The sequence below is a fragment of the Salarias fasciatus genome, chromosome 23, assembly GCF_902148845.1.
Source record: "Salarias fasciatus chromosome 23, fSalaFa1.1, whole genome shotgun sequence".
NCBI lineage: Eukaryota > Metazoa > Chordata > Actinopteri > Blenniiformes > Blenniidae > Salarias > Salarias fasciatus.
In genome coordinates, this window is record NC_043766.1 from 10,438,255 (window position 1) to 10,464,187 (window position 25,933).

General features: G+C 39.5%; 2 protein-coding genes across 2 annotated transcripts; one reads left to right on the plus strand and one right to left on the minus strand.

Annotated features, from left to right (window-relative positions):
• Positions 1–11,214: 11,214 nt before the first annotated feature.
• On the minus strand, positions 11,215–12,901 carry fam43a (family with sequence similarity 43 member A). The gene is made up of 2 exons (XM_030083671.1): positions 12,833–12,901; positions 11,215–12,715 (listed from the first exon to the last, which is right to left on the minus strand). Coding segments are annotated over exons 1-2 (1,071 nt in total). The 5' UTR covers positions 12,834–12,901; the 3' UTR covers positions 11,215–11,645.
• Positions 12,902–14,186: 1,285 nt separating this feature from the next.
• lsg1 (large 60S subunit nuclear export GTPase 1) lies at positions 14,187–23,999 on the plus strand. Its single transcript, XM_030083768.1, has 14 exons — positions 14,187–14,459; positions 16,044–16,170; positions 16,645–16,765; positions 17,276–17,362; positions 17,520–17,606; positions 17,711–17,771; positions 19,422–19,598; positions 19,754–20,095; positions 20,288–20,389; positions 20,486–20,629; positions 20,746–20,869; positions 21,133–21,212; positions 22,491–22,664; positions 23,245–23,999. Exons 1-14 carry the CDS (start codon positions 14,361–14,363, stop codon positions 23,422–23,424), a joined length of 1,905 nt encoding a protein of 634 aa, XP_029939628.1. The 5' UTR covers positions 14,187–14,360; the 3' UTR covers positions 23,425–23,999.
• The last annotated feature ends 1,934 nt before the right edge of the window (positions 24,000–25,933 follow it).

Below are 25,933 nucleotides of genomic sequence, written 5' to 3' on the forward strand. Positions count from 1 at the left end.
GTCTAGTGTCGTCAGTTTGTGGGAATGTGAACGCTACTGTTTACAAACAAATGGAACCAGTCTGTTTGGAGAGTTGGTAGGCTTCCAAACACACTCTGGGGCAGTTCAATGGAAGTTCAATCGAAGTCTGAACTCTGCAAAAACCAAAGAGCTAATGGACAAACAATACTCGACACAGATTAGAGGCACCACATCCACGCAGCAGATAGCAACTCATGTCTGCAATTGAGAAATGCATTAATTTGCAGCTTAGTTGGTGACAATCCCACAACAGATCCACATAGATTTAATCTCTTAACGGCTGCCCGCTCAGCACACTGTGTTTACATTTTTGGCTTGGCACACTTAAAATGCCAGCATGAACTCCAAGTCAACCAGTTTTGAGCTTAAACTTTTTACCAAGGGAAGCGTACCACAAATGCTAAAAGTCACGAGTAACATGTCGAAAGAGAATTTTGCTGTCTGAGTCATAACAGAAAATACCAAATTCCAGCATCTTCATGAAAAACTCATTATCTAGGCACACCATGGCAAGGAGCTCATATTCTAGTATGTTCAGCTGATCAAGGGGAGCCAGTGTGCTTTTGGCTGTGATTATCTGAAAGAAGATCATGCAGCTACACTGTCGCTTTAAGGTTTACCTTCGTGTAAGTCAGTGAGCAAAGTGGGCATAGCAACAGCCAAGATTGCTGCGCATTTCCTAGACTGTGCGTGGCTCGTGAGGCCTGATGACATGCTAATGCCATGGAGACAGTCTTGTAGGGGGGCTGGGATTACTGTCTGGCCATGAAAGTCCAGCAAGGTTGCTCTACTGTTTCCTACAGCTCATGGCCTGTGTCTTAAGAGGCTTTAAGAGGCTTGAAGGAGATGAGCTGCCATCTGGCCAAATCCTGAAACAGCTAGCCACACTTGTACGTTTGTTGTAAATATGTTGACTCTGCTGATGTGGCGTGATGCAGCATCGCACTGCTGATGACTCAATACTCACTTTGTCTCACCTGCATGGATCAAGAGTGGACACTGAAAAGCTGACCTAAAGTGAGTTGAATAGCAAATATGGAATATTCTTCCCTAAAAAAATTATTTCAGTTGACTGGTGCACAGAGGAGACTGCTTTTACCACAGAGAAAACCCAGTCAGGCAAATGAAACAAGTGAAACATATGTGCATTATATACCATCATTATTAGCAGTAGAACTATATAAAAACAATAAATATAACCCAAACCATAAAAATCTGTGCCATATTGAAATAGTGGTTGGATTTTTATGGCATTATTTAACTTATATATGAAACATTACAAGACATTATTTTAATTTCTTGGAATTTCGTTAGAACAATAAGCAGTTTATTCATAGTTTATTCTAGCATTTGAAATAACATCAATCTACAGAGATCACTTCATAAATAAAATTATTAGAATAAACACAATTGTGATTGTTTTTAATGATTATTTAAGTTTATTCATCAAGAATTTAAAATCATAAATTATCCAAATTAGCTAGAAATCAAGAAACAAAACCATATTACTGATCTGGAAAAAGCTGAAGTCAAGACAAATCAGAATTTAGTAGATGGACAAAGTCCGCTTCTGTACTGGCTGTTGTTTAGATTTTGCACTTTCCAGTAATCTTACACTTTTCAAACCAAAGTTGCTGCAACTCTAGATTACATATCAATGCAGAGAAATTCACTAGCGGCCCTGCTGTGTTGCATGAAGTGTTTAATCAGCTGAGGGTTGGTTTTGCAGCGTGGTTGTGGCTGTTAGCACATTGTCAGTCCTGATTTGTGTCAAGTGCAGTTTCTGCAGGGAAGTGCTATGCAAGTGCCTGCATTTCTGCTCAAGTCTGCCAAAATCCTGAATAGTTTACGTGTTTCCTCTTCCACTGAGCCCAGTACAAGCAAAAAAAAAAAAACAAAACAAAAAAATCACAGACATAAACGACGCCCACACTGTCAGTCAGTACTGTGTCAGTGAGCGAAGCAATCTGTCAATCAAATGGACTACAAGATACAAGCACAGCTAATTAAATCAAAGCCAGGTGACACATGGACAATATTTAGCTTCATAAACAGTGTTAGTCTAGCTTCATGTATATATTGCATTAATTAAACACATTAAATTTGCTGTATAATTCTGTGAAGTGAGTTTCATACATATAAGAAGAAGAGCCTCTTGTCTGGGACACACACTCCTCACAGAGGGACAAATGTCTTGGAGTGTTTGCTTGCAGCTGACAAACACAGAAGTGAATGCTGCTGTCTTCATGTGGTTTCCACATAAGAACATTCAGTTCTCAGACCTTGTGGGACAAGAGAGACGACAACATTGACAACAAACAACATCAGTATTTTTGGAAGATCGTCACACACTGCAAAGCATTGGTAAGTGTACACTGTGGCCAAAAGATACTTCCACATGAGCAACACCTGACTGCTGGAAATATGTGATGCTTAAATGGAGGCTCATCGTCAATGGATCAGAGCATCAGACAAGGCAGCTGCACTGCGACTGCAAGATTCTCAGGATTTTGCCCTTGAGTAGGACACTTTCACACTTGTTTCACAAAGATTGAGAACTATCCCTTTTTGGAGGATTGACGATTCTCAGTAATATTCTGAACAGTGCCTGAATCAGTTATCAGTGGCCTACAGAATAGCGAAGGAAGCTGCAGTCCATCCATTAATCAGGACTAGAGTTGAACACATAGTGATCACAACAAGAGTCTGCATACAAACCCCAGGAAGAATGCACTTAGAAGGCATAAGCCACCTTCCTTTTTCCTGTTGTTTTGTTTTGCTTTTAGGTGATATAATTTTAACCACAGCATCTACTTATTTGTGGTATTGTAAATGAGTACAAAAGTTGCCTGCTTAGTAAATTCTAAACACTAATGGGTACATGAAGGAGTTATTATCCAGTGCAAACACTCAATAATTGAGCAAAGACAACCTAATTTAGTTATTTTCTTATGCGCAAACCATGCAAGGAACAGATTCTCCAAAATTAAGTTCCAGATTTGAACTCTGGAAAAGTGGGAGGAAAGTAAAAGGGTGAGCAGATGCGGCTTTGTTGAGAAAGTGGGTCATCTTTTTCTTTGATAGTTCAATCCCCATCCCGCCCTCTTCTGTCTTTGGACTAGAAACATAACCCCAAGTAACTCCCAATAGTGTTTTAGTAAACCTTAAATGGCAGCGACTGAATTTTGTGTGTGTGTGTGTGTGTGTGTGTGTGTGTGTGTGTGTGTGTGTGTGTGTGTGTGTGTGTTCTTGTATTTCTATCCTTGTCGGGGCCAAATGTCCCCACAAGGATAGCAAAACGTGGAACGACGTGCCTTGTGGGGACCTTTTTCCGGTCCTAAGTAGGAGAAACAGTGTTTTCTTGACCATGTTGTTGTTACTGAAAAAAGTAAAAGTGCAAAAACATTTCTTTAGGGTTAGGCTTTGTTGTGGTGTGGGTTAGGGTTAGGGTAAGGGTCAGGGTTAGGGGCTAGACATGAATGGGAGTCAATGGACGGTCCCCACAAGGATAGAAATACAAGACTGTATGTGTGTGTGTGTGTGTGTGTGTGTGTGTGTGTGTGTGTGTGTGTGTTACTGCAACAACATTAGAAATTCTTGGAATTGCAAATCGGACTCACATTGAGCCAATTCTGAGTGACACTGTGACAAAAACACGCGTTTCCTTTAACTGAGCCACAATGGAAATAAACCGCTAACTCCGAGATCAAGACAGCGAAAAACAAACACACACACACACACACACACACACACACACACACACACACACACATATATGTATATATATATATATATATATATATATATATATATATATATACATATATATATATATGTGTGTGTGTGTGTGTGTGTGTGTGTGTGTGTGTGTATATATATATATATATACACACACACACACGAAATTACATGAATACAATCTCTAAAATGGACCTTCTCAGACAGCCAGCTTCTTTTATGTGTAAGTAGTGTTAGGATATCAATTGGCCAATGTGATGTGGGCTGTATGTAGAGAAAGTATGTTTCACTGCAATATGAGAGCCAAAGCACAGACTGATTCTTTCTCACAGCAACAGCCTGTCAATACCTGGCGGCAGCATGCCTGCACAGAATATCCTGCATAGAATTGATCTCAACTCAGAGGTCAGTATACAGTATCAAGCAGGGACAAGATATTCTGTTGCAGGCTATGCCACCAATGGAAAATTCAGATTTGATTGTTTTAATCAATGACTCTGAGCTATAGATGTCTCTCAATAAGTATGCCGCCATGTTCCAAACCAAAGGACCTTCTCTATACATTCATAAACCTGTCGAAACATCGATAGTGCAGCCTTCGGAGCTTTGACGATAAAGTGTCACAAGTTAAGAGAGCACACATTCAGAAATCTGCAGCCCAGATTTGTTTGTTTGTTGGTTTGTTTTAATATAAAATCATGACTTCACACTGTAAGTTGGGCAATCTCTGAAGTTGACTCATGTATACCTGTTTTGTTTGAAAACACATTACTTTTGTTGTCAACAAATGAAAATGTGACAAAAACCCACAGGTACAGTCATTCATTTAAGCAAATGTACACACAGAAACCTCCCATGGGAGGGACCTCAGAAATGAAATGCTGGGCATTGCATCTGTTTTCTGTTGGCATTTGGAACTGGAAATAATGACAAGGGGATTAGTTTCCTCATAGACAGACATGAACCAGGGAGTCTGGTGAATTAAAGTTCTATCTTTGTTTTTTGATCATTGGACATTAAAGAAAAAAAAACACTGAGGTTGTGAAATGAAGTGTCACTGACATGCCAAGAAAGTTTCCCTTTGTGCAAAATGTGTTGATAAATATCTATATTAAAGACCTAAAAAATATGTCAGAATTCTTATTCTTATTTTGGATTGCACTTTCTACTCAGAGAATCTGTCTGTCTGAGGGTCACCCCGTGATTTTCTTTTTCTTCACTGTTATTATTCCATTTCCTCCCCTTGAGCGGAAAGACCGAAATAACCCTGCTGAAATCTATGACTCTCCAGGGGCAAAGCTTTTGTGTTGCAGCAAGTGGAAAACAAGACCAGCGGAGGCTGAATGGGACACTGCAAGATCTAGAGTTTCAAGACCTCATGGGGCTCTGCCCATAGATACGGACATGGCTCATTAGGTGATCAGACTGTATGGAGACCGGCTGAGAAGTGTCGTGTGGGACACTCGGCTCGTATGATGCACGGAAAATTTGCAAACTGAAATCTTGCCTGTGTTTCAGTGATGGGTGTGCAAGCATTATATTCTGCAAGCACCTGCTGCAATGCATGTGGTGAACTAAGAACGGAAAAATTAGACTGCTGACTCAAAGAAACCATCGCGTCTCAAACAAATGTTGTTGAGACGGATTAATATCAAAATGAGAGATCAACTGATGGAAAACTACAGCTATAAATAAAGCAACCTGCAAAAAAACAAAAATCTCGAGGGAAGTGTCCTCGTCGTCACAGCTCTGCAAATTGTTGACTGTATTTTCTTTTTCAGGAAGGTCACATGAGTGCATATCCCAAAGAGGAAACTTTACTGCAAGGTGTGTCTGGAAAACAGATGATTGGACATTAGAAAGTAAGGGTAATTCATTGGAAACAAAATAGATTACTTTAGCCCAGTATTCATTCTTTCACTTAAGTTTTGACAATGAGTCATGATAAATAATTTTTGAATTCAAATTACACCAAAACATGCTATGATGTGAAACCATAAATGCCACCGGAAGGTTAGTTATATTCAGTAATTATAACATGATTATTATTTTTTTATTTGATTCCGATATATTGGGACATTTATGATTTTGTTTCAGGTTTAATAATGTTGGTTGAATCAACATCTTTTTAAGTGAAACACAATACGTTCAGCACTTAGATAAAAACACCAGCTTAGCATGACAAATGGCTTTTGTAACATGAAAACAGGACTGGGAGGATTGAGTGATTCTCACTCAACATGTCAACATCCTGCACAAATCTGTGTCAGAAATAGAAAAAGCTTTTAAAAAAAATCACATCATCTGAATATTTTTGTGACATGCTCATTGTTCAGAAATAAATCTGAGTTTGCTGTGCATGTAAAATAAAATGAACACAATAATAATTTATCTTTACAGCAGCAGTCTCTACAGTGGAAACTCCAACTTGAACAATAAAGGTTCACACATATTTTTCTGCTTAGCTTAAATAAAGTACAGAATGAGTAAGAAAACTATCTCTCATGATATACGTAGTGGCTCTGGACTGTTTGAAGTAATTCAGTTTGTTGTTTGATGTATGTAAACAACGTTCTTCAATAGAATAGACAGTTAGCCTCAGAGCATCGAGTGTGGCTGTTTTTTTCCACTAATTACATGTAAACAGTTCAGCTGGGGAAACATAATCCAGTTTTCCAATTTATGAAATCACTGACATCTTCCTGAATCTTTTTTTACAGTCAAACCATTATTGATAGACGCATTTTATCAATATTAAATCAAACCATTAATCTGTCTGCATCTTTATAATGTAGGTCAGTCAAATCAGCGCCTCAGCAGAATTTTTGTTGCGATTGTTGTTTAAAGAAAAAAAACATTAGACACCAAGATCATCTGTTTCAAAGTAAAAGATATATTCTTGTTAATTGCTGAATGAAAATCAAGTTTTCAATAACATACTGAAATAGGGCCATGCTCGAACAACCTCCAGCAACACACTCGACCTTCACGATGTACAGACAGTTTTCTTCTTGTATGTGAGGTCTTAACTCGTGACTCATATTTCTGAATGTAAATCAAGCAAACATCAGCTGAGACGTGAAAATGAAAAGACTTTGTAATTCTATAACCACTTATCACTTTTGACACATTTCTGAGCTTTGAAACTGCAAAGAGAAATACAGTACTGCACATGTGATTTGAAAGACTGATTGCTGGTGTAGAGGTGCACACACAAGCGGGTGCAGGATAATGTAGGTCAGTCAGATCAGCACCTCAGAAGAAATTTTGTTGCTGTTGTTGCTTTTTTTAAAAAAACATTAGGACAGAAAAATGTCACTCACATGCTCTCGGAGTTTGAGGGTCTGGCTATAATTGTTTTCCTCTTTCTGCTCCCTTGCTTCTGTTTCTTCTTAATACTTTAAATATTTAAAATAATGCTCTGTAAAGCAATTCTTGATTGTAAAACCACTCATTTCACCACAACCTGAGCTGTTGTAATTATTGAAGTTTCCGTGAGCTCGTCCCTTGTGTCCCTGATGAAAACATTGACGGAACAGCTGTCTCACTATATCCTGACCCGGCCTTTGTGCTGGCTATTAGGTCCAGTATTAGTGTTAGCTTTATGCTCCACATTAACACTACTGTATTTATGTCCCCAAACAGCATCACTCTATAAAAACTGTCTGCTGCTATCTGAATAATCAATATTTATCACAGGTGTTTTTATTTATGCATTTATTTTTTATATTGTTGTTGTTTTTTTTTTTTGTTTTGTTTTGTTTTGTTTGCTGCTTCAGTGCAGTCAGTAATATTTCTGTGTATTTATATAAGTTTTAACAGAACAGGTGTTTTGTCGAGTTCTGCAATATGCTGAAAATGGCACCCTCCTCTGCAGAATGCCAACAGCTGCAATGTCACATTTAATGAAGATTAATTATGAAGTCTAACTGATACAACAAAATTCAAAGACTCTGAGCAAGATGCTGAACCCTTAGTTATAGAGGGTTAGGGTTATAATGGAGGGTTACTCATTTCTCACTTTGGTGATGGTGATACAAACACCAGTGTCATGCATCAATGTTCTCCCTCAGCTGACCCCTGTTTCTGAGGTGCCATCTGACATGATACGCAACCCATAGTTCTACAAAGGAGAGCAAACTGGAACTTGTTGCTACCAACAGTTGCTACGTTGGATGTGCTTCTGCCATCAATAGATGGTCGCCTGCTCTCTGAGCTCAGATTCAAGCCCTCTGACATCTCTCACTGCTGCGGGTGTAATCAGATCCAGAAACACTAACTAACAGCCTCGGTGCTTCCCCAGCTCATCTCATGAATTATAGACAAACAGATTTTGTATCGCGGTCCAAAATTAAGCTGTGTGGCTGACTGGCACTGGTCGTGGTCTGGTACAGTGATGGCCTGCGGCGCCGTTGAACTAGCAGATAATTAGGAGGCTCTGCTCTTCAGCTGGTGTGTCAGGTCAGGTCCTGACTGCCAGGTTCATTTATTGTTTGTCTGGGCTTAGCACGGTGTACTTAGAAGTGTAATCAGAGCCAATCTCACAGTGAATTATAGTGTTGTTCAGTTTGATGAAGGGTTTTCATGTGTTGACACTGCATGACTACAGAGAGCAATAAGTGGCATTCACCGACAGAGAACTATACACCCTGAAACAGGCAGCACCTATTGCTGTGTTAGAAAATATTCCTTCTCAGTGAGCATGCAGTGTTAAGTTACGTGCACTTTACCTCAGCATCTCAGTTGTAGGCAAACTGTTGTCCTTGCATCCATTTATGTCAAGAAAGAATTGTGTCAAGTATTTCATTTTTATAAATGCTGAATTCAGACTTTGCTGCTGTCCTCTTCAGTACTTTGTCTACAGTGAAATTATTGCCTTTAAGAAAAGAACGGGGCTGAATAAAGTAGTTACTTGTTATTTTACCAAATTGTAAACAATGATTTGGAATGATTTATAACTTTGGGTTTGCAGAGGAAATATACACTATAATTTCTTCCTTTACTTTCTTTTTTTTGTAAAAGAAATTGTGTCAGCTGTAGCCTTAAATAGTGGCTTCAAAATTGTTGTTTGTTTTTTTTTAATCTTTGTAGTTTCACATAATTTTTAATACCATGCATTTGATTTTCCTCAAAAATGAAAAAAAAAATCTCCTTTTAATGACACCATGGTCATCTTTTTCAAAGTAAAAGATATATTTGTGTTCATTGCTGAACGAAAATCAAGTTTTCAATAACATACTGAAATAGGGCCATGCTCAAACAACCTCCAGCAACACACTCGACCTTCACGATGTACAGACAGTTTTCTTCTTGTATGTGAGGTCTTGACTCGTGACTCATATTTCTGAATGTAAATCAAGCAAACATCAGCTGAGACGTGAAAATGAAAAGACTTTGTAATTCTATGACCATTTATCACTTTTGACACATTTCTGAGCTTTGAAACTGCAAAGAGAAACACAGTACTGCACATGTGATTTGAAAGACTGATTGCTGGTGTAGAGGTGCACACACAAGAGAGTGCAGGATAATGTAGGTCAGAGACATCCTGATGCACCGAGCAGCTGTGAAAGGCAAGAACAGCAGACCAGTGGCCTGTCGCTCTGCCCGTGTTTATGTGGTTACAGCCCTGGCTCTCCACTAATTACATTAAGAAAGGCACATGCTGATGATCTCATGCCGCCTTCGCAGTAGAACCGGCTTCCATGGACCTGCGGCCGGTGTTGCCAGGGCATCACACAACACGAGAAAGAGAAAACGACTGTGGGAGTTTCTCTGCTCTCTTCCTGTTTCACCTCACGGCCAGGATTACTGGTTGTAAAACCACAAACCTTAATGGTATCAGTTTGGACAGAATGTGTCTGCTGAAAGCCCATTAATTCATAAAGAGTCACTGGAAGCTTGTTTTGAGACACTCCACCCCTGGCTGAAATGCACTGTTGTCAGAACCTCATTGTGAATCCAAGGAGTGTGTTTTCCATTCATTCACATTCAGTGTGGTCAGTGGAAGTGTGTCAGCTGGTGAAGATGTCAGTCCTGATAACAATCCCCACCTCCTCTGGACCTGTTATATACATCTGGTCTTTTTCTCGCATACTGGTTTGCAGCATCAGTGTTCTGGTTATGTTTGTGAGACTGCAGGAATGTTCTTGACGAGTTTGAGAAGACCTGGTATAGGTCACGGCATGTAGCCTTGCAGAAAAACCCACAACACGAATGGCTCTCATACATCAGAGTTTGTGTATTCAAGGCTGCACAGGTATATGTGGCAAGAGCTGTGTGGGTAGTGTGTAGGACTTTGTTAAGTGTAAGTGACAGGGAATTCACATTAACAGCAGAGGTGATGCCTCTGCTGATTAATCACATCCCTCAGTGAGTATAGGTATCAAGTACTGCTGTGAGAGGTAACTGTCCCTTTGCCGCTGACGGTGTCACTTATCGAGCACAGTGATATTCAATAAAGTAATCTCATCTTTTTCCAATGACACCTCTAGTGTTTGGGGATATTTTTACTTTTACTTAATATACAACACAAATAAATCTTTTTTTCTAAGTAGGTCAGCATGAAAGAAATACAACTGCAAGCTTGAGTGACTTTGAATGCATTGACCATAGAGAAACATAAACATATGATCTGAAATGTGCTACCGGAGCCAGACAGCTGTAAACGCAAATCAAAAAGTCAGTACGTTGTGAAATGTCCTCCGGTGCTGCTGTACTGTCATTAACTTAATCATGTGATGACTTCACAGCTTCTGCTTGTGGTGATGTCCTCGTGTGTGGCCGCCTGTTCCTGAGGCAAGGCAGCATCAGAAGGCAAGCAGTATTTACACAACTTACACCAAGACTTCCACTTGCTCTCTGAAAGTAAAGGAAGCCGAGATTCATTCAAAACTTTTGAATAGATCCCAAATTGTGACGGCAAAACCTGAAGAAAAGTAAAGTTTTGCTCCACCTCTTTATGATTTTTATCCAGCAGTGTGTATGTAACTTCTTTTTTTACCTCTCTCAATGTAACCCCCAACTCTTTCGCAAGGAATGAAAACATAAATCCACTGTACAGAAGGTTCAACAATATCCAATATTTCCATACAATCTTAGTTTTTTTATTGATAATTCAAAGGGGTTCACATAACAAACCACATTTTATATATTTTTTAAAAAATAACATTTTTTCCTCAAAACATCTTGCTTTACATCAATATACATTAAGGTATTTTTCTTTTGCACAGCAAAGATATGACATTTATGTTTCAAGCAACATATCCACAAACAATATGTACATGGTAGTCAACTTAATACTTAAATGAATTCCACAGTGGTGCAAAATAAAACAGATGAACAGGCTGTTACAAAAGTCACCTAGCAGGAAAATTAAGGAGGCCTGTTTAAACTTGTTGAACCAGAAAAGAAAACATGCTTAAAAAAAAACTGAATGGATGTTCCTCTGTTTGCTTGTTGTTCTTTCTTTTTATCTAAATCAATCTACAAATGAAGATGCAGTGTTCAAGTGACAAGAACGTCTAAGGTAAACGAGAATGATGCTACAACAAATCCTCTTAAACAGAAGATGGAATTAGTGTCCTGCCTCCTAAGGCGCACTGGGATTGTGTATGCTCAACCAGTCATGTCTCAAATGGGCATGCAGAAGTTTCCACTACTATTTTTCAGTGTTCACACAAGATCAACAATTGTGTGTTTATGTGCAGTAGCGTCCCAGGACCTGTGGATCCTCTCAAATAGGCGTAGAGGCACAAAACAGACACTCCGACATAAAGTTGGACACAAACGGAATAATTCTGGTGGAGGTGTCTTGGCTCATTAAAAAAAAAATACAAACAGACATATAAAATGCACTGAAACAATTTGGGTGTGTTAAAACTAATTCAGGCAATTTCGTGCACTTTTACCTCTCCTATCCCATTAGTGAGCGGAGTGGGCTCCTGGTTGCTCTCTATGGAGGACTCACTGCCAGTGCTCTCTCCAGACAGCAGTCTGGTGACCCTGAGGTCCGCTTTCAGTGTCTGTACGTCGTTCCCGATGCTCATCTCCCCCAAGTCATTAATAATTTGAGTCAACTCCTGTTTCCCGTTGGTGACACAGTCGTGCTCCGTGTCCAGAATGTCCTCACACTCAAAGTGCATCGCTTTCTCCTCCTCCTCCTCCCCGACCAGGTCTTCCGTGATGGAGCCCAGCTTGGGCGCGCTCCGGCTGCGCTCCACCGGGGGTTTGTAGTAGCACTGTCCGTTCAGCAGCTTCCTGAGAGGCACCAGCGGGATGGTTTGCTCCCCTATGAGCTGCTGCTGCTGGTGCCGGGCATCGTCCCTGCGCTTGAGTCTCTTGAACTCGGCCAGGGCTGTGGCTGATGTCTGGTACAGGAGCAGCGCCATGGCTTTCGCCTTCTCCGGCTTGGACACGAGCACCGCGTGGCAGCGCAGCATCACAGCCTTGTGCTTCATCTCGTGCCTGTAAATCCACGCAAAGATCCTGGGCAGCCGCGGGTCTGCCACGCAGTAGGTTATCCGGTGAAGCAAGTACAAGTGTCCCGGCCTCCTGGCCTTGTCGTCCACATGCACCATCCGGATGCCCTGCGAGCTGATGGTCAGTCTCATCTTTGTGCCGTTCTTGCCCATCTCACTCTTGCCCCAGATTTTGCTGACAGCCACGTCCGTGCAGCCGTCTCCTTTCGACTGGATCGTGGTGGCGTTGCCCAGGTACAGCACCGTGTAGGTGGGATCCTCGCTGGTGATCTTCACCTTTTTCCTCTTGGACTTGAACATGCTGCCCACCCTGTTGAGTGCGCTCTCTGGGCAGGATTTGGCGAAGGAGGTGAGCACGGAGTAGTTGAGACTCACCGCATATCCCTTCTGTTTGGACTGCTTGTCTTCCTCTATCAAGTCGAACTTATTCTTCTTCCAGGGCAGCATTTTATTACTGTTTCCAGTTAACAGCAGCACTGAGAGAAAGAGAGAAAAACTTTTTTAATAACTACTACTAAGTCCAAGAAGCGTCTAACTGGTTGTCAGATCATTTGTGAGCCACTATAAGAGAACTAAACGCAAAGACATCGTACTTCATGCTATCCTCTAATGTGCGCTTGTCCATTGTGATTCCAGTAGCATCAACTCATCGTAGTGCAGCGGCAACACTGTGCGGGGCAGAGGCGAGCTGTGTATAATAAATACAGGGAGAAACCATTACAGAGCGACTGGAGGGGGGACTGAACCAACTCCACTGTGTTGGGTTGAAAGCACAGTTCATTGACTGAAAACACTTGCTGTTTCTGAATGGTTAATGCATAATACAGTTTATCCTTCTTTTGAAGATAATTGACAAATACCAAAATCATAAATATAGGATATTTATGTCAAGTTACGATCTGAAATGACACAATTGCAAAATTTATACTGGAGTTCAACAATATTTAAAAAAAGAGGGATGGGGGCATTAAGTTTATGTGATCATCTGATAGAAAAAAAAATCCAGTTAGTTAAAATTTCACATCATGTGTGAACGTAAGGGAAATTAGAATTAAGATTTATTGAGTTGCTGAATACTAATATCCAATAGCTTTATAATATACAAACAACAAAATCTAATCAAATGTCAAAATACATTTCACATGTTAAGGTAAAATTATGTTAGCACATTATTTTCCTCTAAATTTTCCTAGTTTGTCTGTATTATTTATTTTCTGTTAGGAATTGTGTTTTTCACAGATGTCTGAGTTTGGGATGATGAAGATTCAAATGAAAACTGGACAGGAGTTAAATCAATCTCGTCGTTTAACTTTTTTACGAAATCAGACTTTCCAGAGACTTGAACACCTGGAAGATGACTTCTTTTCACCTGACTTCATGATAGAAAAGAAGAAAGTGATGAAGTCAACATGATACTGCAAGTTTGTGCTGCCATCTTTCGGTTCTTATGCGAAATGAAGTCTCTTTCTGAGAAAAATAGCCATAACACCATACAGCAATGTTTTACGTTTAATCAATTAACCTTACATTTTCCAACGTAGTACAGAAGATCTAGCAATACAACAATAAAGAGCGAATTTTAATTTCAGTTGCATTGATTTTAATTTAAACTGACGGCGACATCGCAATAGCAAGTGGTGTACCGCATTTTCAGCCACATTAATTGTTAATTTGTACATGTGTTATTAAGTTCTCCATATAGAATACCGTCCTATTTCTGAACTTAACAAGTTTAAAATATTTCCGTTTCGGAACTGAAATTGTTATTGTCACAGTTTCTTCCGAGCACATGTAGAGGCTGGACACATACTGGAATGTACCACTGTTGAATTAGCTTCACCTTATACAATCAGAATGATCACAAACCTTGCGAATACTGTGCATTTAAAAGCGGTGTCTGCTTGTCAGACGACCTGTTTTTTTAATCAATGTGCGCGTAATTTCTTAGATAATCTTGTTGTTACTGTTTAGCTTCGTCATTTCATTGGTTCTTCCCACTTCCGGGACTTACTAAAACAGCGAAGTGCACATGGAGTGCCGAAGCCTGTGCGAGACAGCGTTTCGTATATCCAACTGAGAAGGTTTACTTTGTTGTGCGAGGTGACAGCAGTCGAGGTAACGATGGGAAAGAAGAAGGCAAGCGGAGGGGTCGGGCTGGGTAGAGCTCTGATCAAGGAGAGACTTCAGGCAGGCCGAGGAAACAAGAGGGGCGACTCCTGGGTATGATACCGTAACAACTCTCTGTAACTTCACATCCATGACATTTACATATTGTATCCCACGTCGTTACAAATACCATTCTGATCTTTGGACACAAAGGGGATTTTATTGGAGTTTTTTTGTCGTGAGAGAAAAAATGTTATGCTATTTATTGATGCTCGGAGAAAAGCTGTTCCGTGTATGTTTAAAAAAGTGTTTCAAGTGAGGAACCGCAGTTTCTGTTAATATTCACGCTGCCGTCTATATCAAAGATGGTCATTCTTATGCTAAACTGCGAGAAATGCTTCATGTCAATAAGTTCAGTGTTGGACTGAATACTCAGCACTCAGAGTAGCTGCCGCTGAGGCCTACGAAATACTGTTTCTTTTTATTAGAATAGAATAGAAAAGCCTTTACAGTCATTTTGCAGTGTCCATTGGAGAGCTGCTCCTCTCACAATGGTAAAAGAAAAAGTATTGTAGTGTAACAGAAAATAATGTAATAAGAGAAAGAACAGTGCGTTGTGGCATTAGGTTCCTTGTTGTTTCACGGTAGATGGTTGTGTTGCTGGGATGTGCAGAATGTGTGTGAGTCAGTGAATATATGAATTTAGGGAGGTTATGGCTCGGGCAAACAGTTTTTCCTTTGATGCGCCCGCTGAAGGGCAACTGGTCTGAGCTCCCCTTGATGATATTTTGTGGTTTGATGAGGCACTGGAAGAGGAGAGGGCAGCCAATAATCTTCTGTGCTGCTGCATGACTCTGCTACATGGTAATACAGTATGTCAGCAGGCTTTGGATGGACAAGCGGTAGAAGGTCGGCAGAAGTTTCAGTGGACAGTTTGTTCTTCCTGAGGACCCTTAGGAAGTGTGGTGTCTGTCGAGCCTTCTGGTGATGGCTGTGATGTTTTATGTTCAGGTGAGATCAGTAGAGATGAGGACACCAAGGAACCTGAAAGAGAGGGCCCTCTCCACATATACTCCCCATTGAGGCGCCCATTATTGGATGTGTGAAGTGCCTCTACTGGATCCAGACTAGCCCACTTCAAAAGGCTTATTTTCTGTCTTTGACTGTCTGTTGAAAATTGACATTGTTGTTTAGGGTTATGCATAAACAGATTTCCTTCATATGGATATGTGCCTATTGTCTTCTATTATGCATACTTCAGTTGTATTTTCAACAAATATGAGTTTTAAAATCAAAATTAAATGGGACCCGTTATTATGTTTTCTGTTTGATTACAAACATGGTGAAAGCAAAGGATGCCATTTCCGATCTATTGTAATGATTTCCAGATGAGAGAGGAAAGGGACAGTGAGCTAGACAATCAAAGAGAAGCTGAAAACTCCACCTGTATCTGTACTGTATCTGCACTTTCAGTTTTCAGTTTTCATCCAGTCTTTGTACAGCTATTTTCTCATCCGAACTATTCCATCAATGACTTAACTCACATAAGTGTATCTATATGCTGAAGGGATTTGCAAGTCTCTAAGTAGAAACATTTTCTTTATTATTGTACATGTCTCCTTCAGGTAGTAGTATTCACTGTGATTTAAAACGTATGAATGAGTTATGTTGTTTATGTCTTTTGTTTCTTACCTGCAGCTCCACACCAGTGAGTTGAATGATGGTTACGACTGGGGGCGGTTAAACCTGCAGTCAGTGACGGAACAGAATTCTATGGATGACTTTCTGGCCACCGCTGAACTGGCAGGAACAGAGTTTGTTGCAGGTAAATGAATTTTCACTGAGTCTTTGTTTAGTCATTTAGTTGTATGATAACTGGCAGGGCTGCACGATATTGGAAAAAAAGAAGGTAGGATTTTTTTCTAACCTTGCAATATATATTGTGACATTGAAAATAGGACAGTAATTTTCAACAGATGACTTGAATAGCACGTTTGGTTATGTCACATTCCAGTCATATTGTCATTGTGGGAGCTTTAATATGTGAAGGAATATAGTAATGGGTTTAGGAAAGACATGAAATAACTAACTGGCCTAGATGTTATCATACTGGAGGCTGTTTCAGTTTATGTTCCAAACTTATGTTGTGAGAGTGCAGTAATTGACATGGCCAGTCAGTGTTTACTATACTGCACATGCTTGCTGTGGTCAATGTAGATAATGATTTACTTTCTGTGCTTCGTGTCTAAAACTTGTTCTTGTTCTTGTTTCTTCTTGTTCTTGTTCTTCTTTTGCTCAGAGAAACTTAATGTCAGGTTTGTACCAGCGGAACAACGAGCCGGCCTGTTAACAGCTGAGGAGAAAACCAGGTTGAAGAAGTTGCATGAAGACAACAAGCATTTTCTCAGAATTCCTCGAAGGTGACTTGAACACATTTGCTTACTTTCATGTTTGAGTCTACCCTATCTTTTCATAATTTGTTTCTTGAATATTAAAAAAAACCTAGTAGCAAAGTCTAAACTATATTTTAACTCAAATTCTACTAAATCAAGCAGATTCCATTCAGTTGGAGTGGCTAGAAAAGAATGGTATGGAATTGACTTGAATTGAATCTTAATTGACATTGCCCAAAAACAACAAAATTGGATGCCATTGCTCCTAAGTGCAGAGCGACACGAGTGGTTATCGACGGCTGTGAGTTTTGTCAATGTTCAAAAGCCAAAGTTGATCAAGGTGCCCCGGAAGGCTGTGAGTGAGCTGCCAACCTCAGATTCACTGGTCTAGATATCCTCCCTGGAGGCTTAGGCCAGGGTCAAATCTGACTTATCACTTATAGAGGAAACATGAAGTGATTGTTCATACTCAGACGATGAGCAATAGAACAAATGCTCATCACAATATTGATGTGTTGCCATGTTCCACCTTTCAAGACCTCACTGGAATGAAAGCACCAGTCCAGAGGCTCTTCAGCAGGCAGAGAAAGACAGTTTCCTGGAGTGGAGACGAACGCTTGCACAGTGAGTAATACTGTCTAATCCAAGTCATATTCACTTTTAAAATGCAATAGTACACTACAGTGAAAATTGAAGTGCTTTAAATAAAAACAAAAAAGTACATACTATGATGAATGACTTGTGTCAATGAAATAACTTCTGTGTTTTTTTTTTCCCAAAGACTTGAAGAGGAGCAGAAACTAATTCTCACTCCATTTGAGAGAAACCTTGAATTCTGGAGGCAGCTGTGGAGAGTGATTGAAAGAAGGTAACTTAAAAATCTAAGTTGTGCCTTCAGTTCATATCTGTATCTCAGTGAGTTATGTGTCATCCCGATGTGCTCCTGAAATCATGTTTCCTGTTTTCTTTTAGTGACGTTGTTGTTCAGATTGTCGATGCCAGACACCCTTTATTGTTCCGATCCCTTGACCTGGTAAGTGGACTGGTATGAACTCATATTCCACTAACACCGAGTTGGCTCGACTAGACTTGCACCAGTTTTAATGCTTTTGCATTACGCATTAAGTATTTTCATAATAATTTTGCTCAGTTTGTGAAACAATCAATAAAACTATAGATTTTTGTGACAATTTAGCTTTTGTCATTGGACCGCAGAAGAAGTCATGTGTTCAGGCTTCTCATTTGTTTTCACTTTCATCATGAGCGGCAGCTTGTTATAAGTTTTTTCCAAAAATGCGAGCCATGTGCGGCTGAATTCTGCTCTGACACACCGGGACGGCTGGATTTTACTCTTAACGCACTTAATGATGAGTTACGTTGTTCAAGTTCCCCAAAAAACCCAGAAATTTGAGACAGGTGGGTGAAACAATTCCAGAGGACAGGAAGTGGACAGCCACTTCACTGTTTTGTGCTCATATCACTTTGAGCCAGCCCATTTTGATTTTCTCCCGACCTTGAAAGGAAGGACTGAGGTTGACTGGGGAGCGTTCCTCCCCCCGAGGGGAGGATTGCTGATCACTCAGCCCCGGGGGGAGCAAGGTCCAGGGGCATAGGGTCTCCACCAAACCAGCGACCCAATCCGCTGGCCCGTGCAGAACCACACCCTTCCAAGCTTACTGGGACCGGTCGCAGTGTGCTCCAGAGAGTGATGGCAGAAACTCAAGGTTCTGGAGAAGAGGCACAAATGAATAAATAAAACTGATATAAAAAAAATTAAAAGTCTGTGGTAATGATTAATAACCCACTATGAGTCACTGTAAAATAACACATCATATTCATCATCACCACAGTGTTTATCCAGTTGAGAGGATAGAGGATGCATCAGTATAGATTATAGATATGATAAAACAATAAACAGAAATTTGAATATTATGTAAACTCAGAACTGCCACTGTGAATAAATTTATTTTCTGAGCCGTATCTTGTTATTACGAGATAGTTTTCTGATTACCGTTCACAAATTCTGCGACCGCTAAGCATTACAGAAAGAAGATGAATAATCAACACATTCGTACTTCCAACATCAATAACGCAACACAACACCTGTTCCACCTCACCAGTGTGAGGTGGAAGCAATACAAAAGTTATTTCCTCTTCGTGGATCAACTATATCTGCCTCAAAAACAGCCTCATCATCCGAAGCAGAAGAAGAATGAGTGAATCTCTTGTTTACTCCAGGTTTTCTCAGCAGGAGTTTTCTTGTGCTGTCCTCCCCTGTCCTGCAGTGAAAATCTTGAAATAAATGTTTTGTGGTTTTTTTCACAGCATTTATTTGAACAAACCTATTAGAGGGAGTTATAAATACAACAGGTTTTCATAATCATAGTTTGTTTGGTTCCCTTGTTTGGTGTCAGCACTTTAATGTTCATTCATTTATAAATAAATTGAGTAATAGTCCATATTATATTCTTTATAGTCTTCTGTAATTTATAGGATCACATTGTTTGTGAAATTATTGAATCACAAACTAAAAGAATTCAATGAACTTTAAAAATGTATTCATGTCATTTGAATCTGTAATCGTTTGCCCACCATAATGATATAAACACCATATTAAGATGAGCTCTTGCTGTATGTTTCAGTGATTGTAATGTTTTGTTTTGTTTTTCTTGTGTGACACCAGGAGTCTTATGTAAAAGAGGTTTCACAGGATAAAGTGAACATGCTTCTGGTGAACAAGGCAGATCTGCTGACCAGGGAGCAAAGACGTGTCTGGGCCAGATATTTTGAAAAAGAGGGGGTGAGGGCTGTTTTCTGGTCTGCCCTGGCTGAGAGTAACCGCTTGGATGCAGAGGACAAGGTGAGGAAGGAGCTTCAAGTGCTTATGCTTTTAAAATCTTAACTGGAGTGTTTTTCTAGATGTTCTTGTGGATAGTTAATAGTTTTTTTTTTTTTTAAAGCTAAGCTTTGTGGAATTGTCTGACTTGCTGCCAATTTTGAACAATGTTTTCACAGGGCATGGAGGTGAATGACCCAGACTGTGATGAGAGTGACCCAGAGGAGGATGAACGGACAGATAATGAGGACTTGAGCCGAAGAGGTGCAGATGGAGAAGAAAAGGTGGTGGAGGAGGAGGCAGAAGAGAGCGATGAAGAGGAGGAACTTGTTACTGTAGAGGAGGAGGACTGGTTCACCTGCTCAGAAAATGAGGAAGAAGTGGAGGAAGAAGCTGCTGAGTCATCCAGTAAAGCTTTCCACAACTCCAGCCGACTACTGCACAAAGATGAGCTCCTCGACATGTTTAAGTCTGTTCATACTGGGCGAAGATGCAAAGATGGACAGCTGACAGTCGGACTGGTAATACATTGGAAAATTTCTTCTGTGTTTGAAGATGTTTGTGAATTCTTCAGTGCATGTGTCGGAAATAATGATGGAGTCATCAAAGACATGTCTTTTTTACTTGTTCTGAAAATGTATTTTTATTTCTTCAGACAAGGAAAAAAAAGTTTCATGCACACAGTTAAATGTTTTCGTTCATGTGTTCAACAGGTTGGATATCCTAATGTAGGAAAGAGTTCCACCATCAACACTATTTTAAGGAACAAGAAGGTGTCTGTTTCAGCGACTCCTGGACACACCAAGCACTTTCAGGTATTAAAATGCTCGTCAGATATATTCAGCTCATGGACTACAACAGCAAAAGGCTGAAAAATCGCATTTTACTTTTTTTCTTGTCATATGTTACAGACTCTTTTTGTGGAGCCGGGCTTGTGTCTCTGTGACTGCCCAGGTTTGGTCATGCCCTCCTTTGTTTCTACCAAAGCGGAGATGATTTGCTCTGGGATTCTGCCCATTGATCAGATGAGAGATCACGTTCCTGCAGTCTCTCTCATATCCTTAAATCAACAATAAACACGGGTCCCTAAACATTACTTGTTTGAATGTTAAATGTAATGCACTAGTATTGACTGTGTTGTAGTGATTTGCATCCTTAACGTAGAAATCACGTATGTCAGAACATCCCTCGTCACGTGTTAGAAGGCACGTATGGTATCAACATCATCAGACCCCGGGAAGATGAAGATCCCGACAGGCCTCCGACCTCTGAGGAACTGCTGATGGCTTATGGATGTAAGGCTGTCGGACATATATAGTGCCTGTATCAAGAATAAACTAACAATAAGCCTCAACTGTTTTGATAACATGCAAGAACTGATAAAAAAGAAGACCCAACTTATGCTTCATATCAGTAATTGAGATGCACATTTTACTTAACTTTTATATATTGCACTGAAATGTTAGTTTTCATGATAGCTTCTCCTAAATCTGTCTTTCTTTTTGTTATTTCAGTTGTCTTTGTAAAGTTTGATCTTATTTCATGAATTCTGTTTCAGACATGAGAGGTTTTATGACGTCTCACGGACAGCCGGATCAGCCCAGATCAGCACGATACATCCTCAAGGATTATGTCAATGTGAGTTTGGCTTCTTAGACAGTTGTGGTTAAAGAAATGCCACTGCCTTATTGTGTTGTAGGTATCACACCGAGTATCAAAATATCTAGGCTACTTTACATACTTTATCTTGGATTATTTAATCCAAGATAAACAATTTACTGCATAGTAGCTCATCGGTTATTAGCGGTACCTTGTTCAACACTCACTGGCTCACTGCATTAGAGACCCGTCCAAACACCCCAGCTACCGGCTAGTGCTTACAGTTTGCAGTGTGAGCCGACCAATTACAGGTGGATCTGTTAGCAGTCATGTAAAGTGCAAAGTAAGCATAAGCAGCCTCTGGGATGTTCTCGCCATCGACCCATTCATGCTTCAAACTGGTCCCCCACTCAGCAACACACCCACTGAGGAGAAGACTTAGCGGGTGTTGACTCAAAGGCTATTGGCAGCTCCATTATCCGAAATGTGAACTTAGAGACAGCAGGGACCATAGTACAGTGTATCCCTTCCAAAAAAAAATAGATGTCTGTCAGAGGATGATTAGGGTTTAAAGAGACAACATTAAACTGTGTTTGATCGTATTTAGCAGACAGGTTCCACTTCGTTAATTAACGTGAATCATTAATTAACATTAATCGTTAATTCAACTGGTTCAGAATGCTGCAGCAAGAGTTCTGACAAGAACCAGCAGTAGAGATCACTTCAGCCCAATATTATCTTCTCTTCACTGGCTTCCTGGTAAATCTAGAATAGATTTTTTTTTTTTTTTTTTTTTTTTTTTTTTTTTTAAATCTAACAGGCTCCATCATATCTTAAAGAGCTATTAGTCCCATATTAAAGAATGGTTCATTCTCAGAGTGCTGGTTTACTGGAGATTCCTAGGTTCTCTAAAAGTAGAACAGGAGGCAGAGCTTTCAGCTGCCAGGCTCCTGTCATGTGGAACCAGCTCCAAGCTTTAGTTCGGGAGGCTGACACAGTCTTTACATTCAAAGCTAGGCTGAAGAGCTTTTTATTAAGCAAAGCTTACAGGTAGGGCTGGTTCAGGCCTTCCTGAACCCTTTTCTTAGTGAAGCTGCTATAAGTTAAGACTGCCGGAGGACCTGCCCTGAGCTTCTCTCCTCACTCGACATGTTTCACAGTGGTCCTCAGGCCTATTTAAACAGTTGAAACTTTCATGTGCATATTGCATTGGGAAACTAATGTTAATATGTGCTTGTTTATGTAGCTGATTATGAAGAATTGCATACTTGACCCGTGTTTGGATACCACCCTTTTTTTTTTGTTTCCTCCTCACAGGGAAAGCTTCTGTATTGCCACCCACCTCCACACATTGATGCTCAAAACTTTCAACCACAACACGATAAGTTCCAGAGAGGAGGTGTAGATGGCAACGAAGTCTCTGCTGTAACCAACAAATCCCAGAAAATCAGGAGAATCGAAAATGTTGTCGACAAGAACTTCTTCCACCAGGTAAAGTACACCTGTTGGATTATGTTTGGAGAAATACATGAATATTAATTTTAAATCTCCATTCTTTATCATCTGCAGTGGGGCAAAAAAGCAATTGGTCAGCCACCATAACACAAATTACAAATACATTATTTAAAAATACTGTTGTGTGTTTTCCTGGATTTTTTGTTCACACTTAATCCCTCACAGTTGAAGTTTACCTATGATGGAAGTTACAGACCTCTGGCATCATTTTAAGTGGGACAACTTGAAGAATTGGTGGCTTAATGAATATTTTTTATTACCACTCTACATGCTCCTATGGCTCAGATCATAGAACATTATAACTTCTACAGTAATAATTAAGAAGATGACACAGCCCTCTATGCCAGTGTCAGTGAACAACGGTAGCCCCTTATACTTGCTGTGTAAAATGCATAGAGGAAATGAGTGGATGTGTCAGAACTTTTTACAACTTAACCCAGAAAAAAACAGAGGTACTTGTTTTTGCCTTGTGTCTGAATGGTGCTATGTAAATTAACTTGCCTTGTCTAGACAAACTGGTCTCTGTCATGACAATAAATGATTCTCTCTCATTCAGGAAAACGTCCGGGCGCTGTCCAGAGGAGTTCAGTCCATCATGGGCTACAAACCAGGCAGCGGGCCTGTCGTGGCAGGTAAAGCAGGATCAGATACGATGGTGGGAAAGCCTTGGAAAAAGCACGGGAACAGAAACAAGAAGGAGAAAGTACGCCGAATTACGAAGCATCTCGATGCTTGATGAGATTCAATTTACTGATGATTTCATCCGAAGTGGAAAACTCTTTATGTTGATATGTGATTCCAAAGGAATAAGTGCAACAATGTAGGTCGATCAAAGCTTCTCAATCCTTTAAATACTGAAAGGACCGGCTGTTTTTTTCCTTAATGTCAGTTATGGCAGTACATAATCTGTCTTGTACTGCTCTGGTTTGATGATCATAGCTGATGCATTCCCTCAAGTTGAAGGTAGTTTTGCAGCCTCTGTTTTCTGGCGGGTGGTAACTTCATCATGATTAAAAATCCATTTTTATTGCAGTAAAAATGTAAATCAGTTTTCATTATACAATTGAGTGTTGAATGTTCAATACTAATTTTTTTCCTCATACAGTTATCTACTTAATTGTGTTAAAAAAAAATACATGTTTTCATATTGGCATGTCACTTCTTTACCTGATGTGTACAGTAGTTTGATTTCTGCATCTCTGCAATGTTTCAAAGGTTAAGAGAAAAAAAAAATCTCCAAAAGTTTGATTTGTTACAGTATAAACTATGACGAAGACATCATTTTTTTAATTGAATAAAATGCTGCATTTGAAGTTATTTTGAATGTGTGTTGTTTATTCATGAACCAAGTCATGTGTATCCACAAATTTAAATTCAATACATTTTGTGAAAATGGTTTAAGCCTCAGTGTTATGTATGTAGCTGAGGAGTACTGACAAGTTTACTTGGGTTCCACCACCCAAATATTTTGGAAAATTCTTGGAATGTTTATTAGAAAACTGTATCTTTGGTTGCCAAATTGGAGAAAGGATGTGACAGTCGTGGCTGTATTTATTGAATATATAGATGCAAAATATTTCTTTTTCATTTTTGTCATGGTAATTTTTATTTTATTTTTTTTCTGAGATATGAACGGTTCTCTCAAGAGGAACTCATGAACATCGGGGGAGTGACTCCTGTGGATATATTTACCGCATTCCCATACACATGAACCCAAGCCGTATTGCAGCATTCATGACCGTAATGATTTGTTTTTCAAATTTAAGATTTGAATTTTGTTTCTTATTTCTTGCATATCAGTAATGTCACCATTCACATTTTGTTAGACACTTTATTTTAAAGGTACATATATATCTTAATTTGCCATCAAACTTTGAAAAAACAAGCAATATTCTGTCAAGTGTCAAAGTGCTATTCTGTTTTAGTCTGGAAGTATACAGCTTCCTGCACAGGTGTTTAAAACTACTCGTGTAGAAAGTGTGAACTTCTTGTGTCACAGATCGTCTCGTTGCTCCTAAATCTTCATTTTCTAAAGCCTTAAACAGTAAATGATAAAAACTGCTCTAAAATAACCTAAAACAGATTTTGTACCTTATTTTATATAAATTTCCAGGTGCATCTCTTTTAACAGCCAAAATCTTTCCCATAATTTGTATATATATACATATATCTTGTATTTTTTAGCTGATGACAGTATGGTGTTGCAGTTGTCGATGTTGATTCACAGCAAAAACCTGGATTGTCAAATCTTTTGACACTTTCTTTTCACAGCTACACACATCATAACCCAGTGTAACAAAACAACAGCTTTTGTTAAATTAATACAAGCATAACATGTTTGTGTGTATGAATCATACCTGCATGCATTAGACAAAAGAAATAGGATATAGTTGTTGCTGGTTTCCATTTGTGAAGGTTTTTAAGTCAGTATCATAAGCCAAACTCCATGCTCTTTATGCCAACAGGCAGCTCAGATAGTTAACATACAATTTCTCATTGCTGTTTGGCGTGTACCGTATTTTGTTCTTCATAAGTTTTAGCTGTAGCAATGTGGGCGTAAGAATTTATGTTTTACGGCAGAATTTACAGAATATCTTAAACATCCACTTTAAGCTTTACACTTTGTAAGGAACTGAACCTGTGCTGTGTTGAAGAACATCTATTGACAATTACATTTTCTTTCCATTTTACAATTATGCTGAAAAACTGATAAAGTCACTTTTCACCAGTGATCTCCAAGACAAGCCCACTCATGGAAAAATAAGAATGTAGTTTTCAAACAATGCCACTAGATGGTGACAGCATGTCGATTTACTGGGCTCTTCAGAGAAATTAGAATGGCTTTACCCAGGTCTTGTCACCCTACATGAACTGCTTCAATGACCTGAATGTGTCCCTGTAGCTCCTTTTATTGAAAAACTATCTATCAGGTTGTTGTCTTCACAACATCACCCTGAAGTTCCCCTGAAAAAAAAAAACTACCTGAAGATGTCTGAAAGTTATTTGACTCATTGAAAGAAAAGACAGAAAAAACAATGCACAGCTAAATAATATAGTCTTTCAGGGTCGGCAATTTTCTCATGATCAGATTTAACTGTATTAAAAGTTACATTCTGTTTGCAGCATATTAAACTCACTCACAAGAAGAAGCAGTGATCAGGAAAACCTTTGTGTTACTGCAACCAACAAGCTTTTTTTACATGTGACTCTGGGGGAAGTAAGTCAGAAGACAGCCTTCTGAGGTT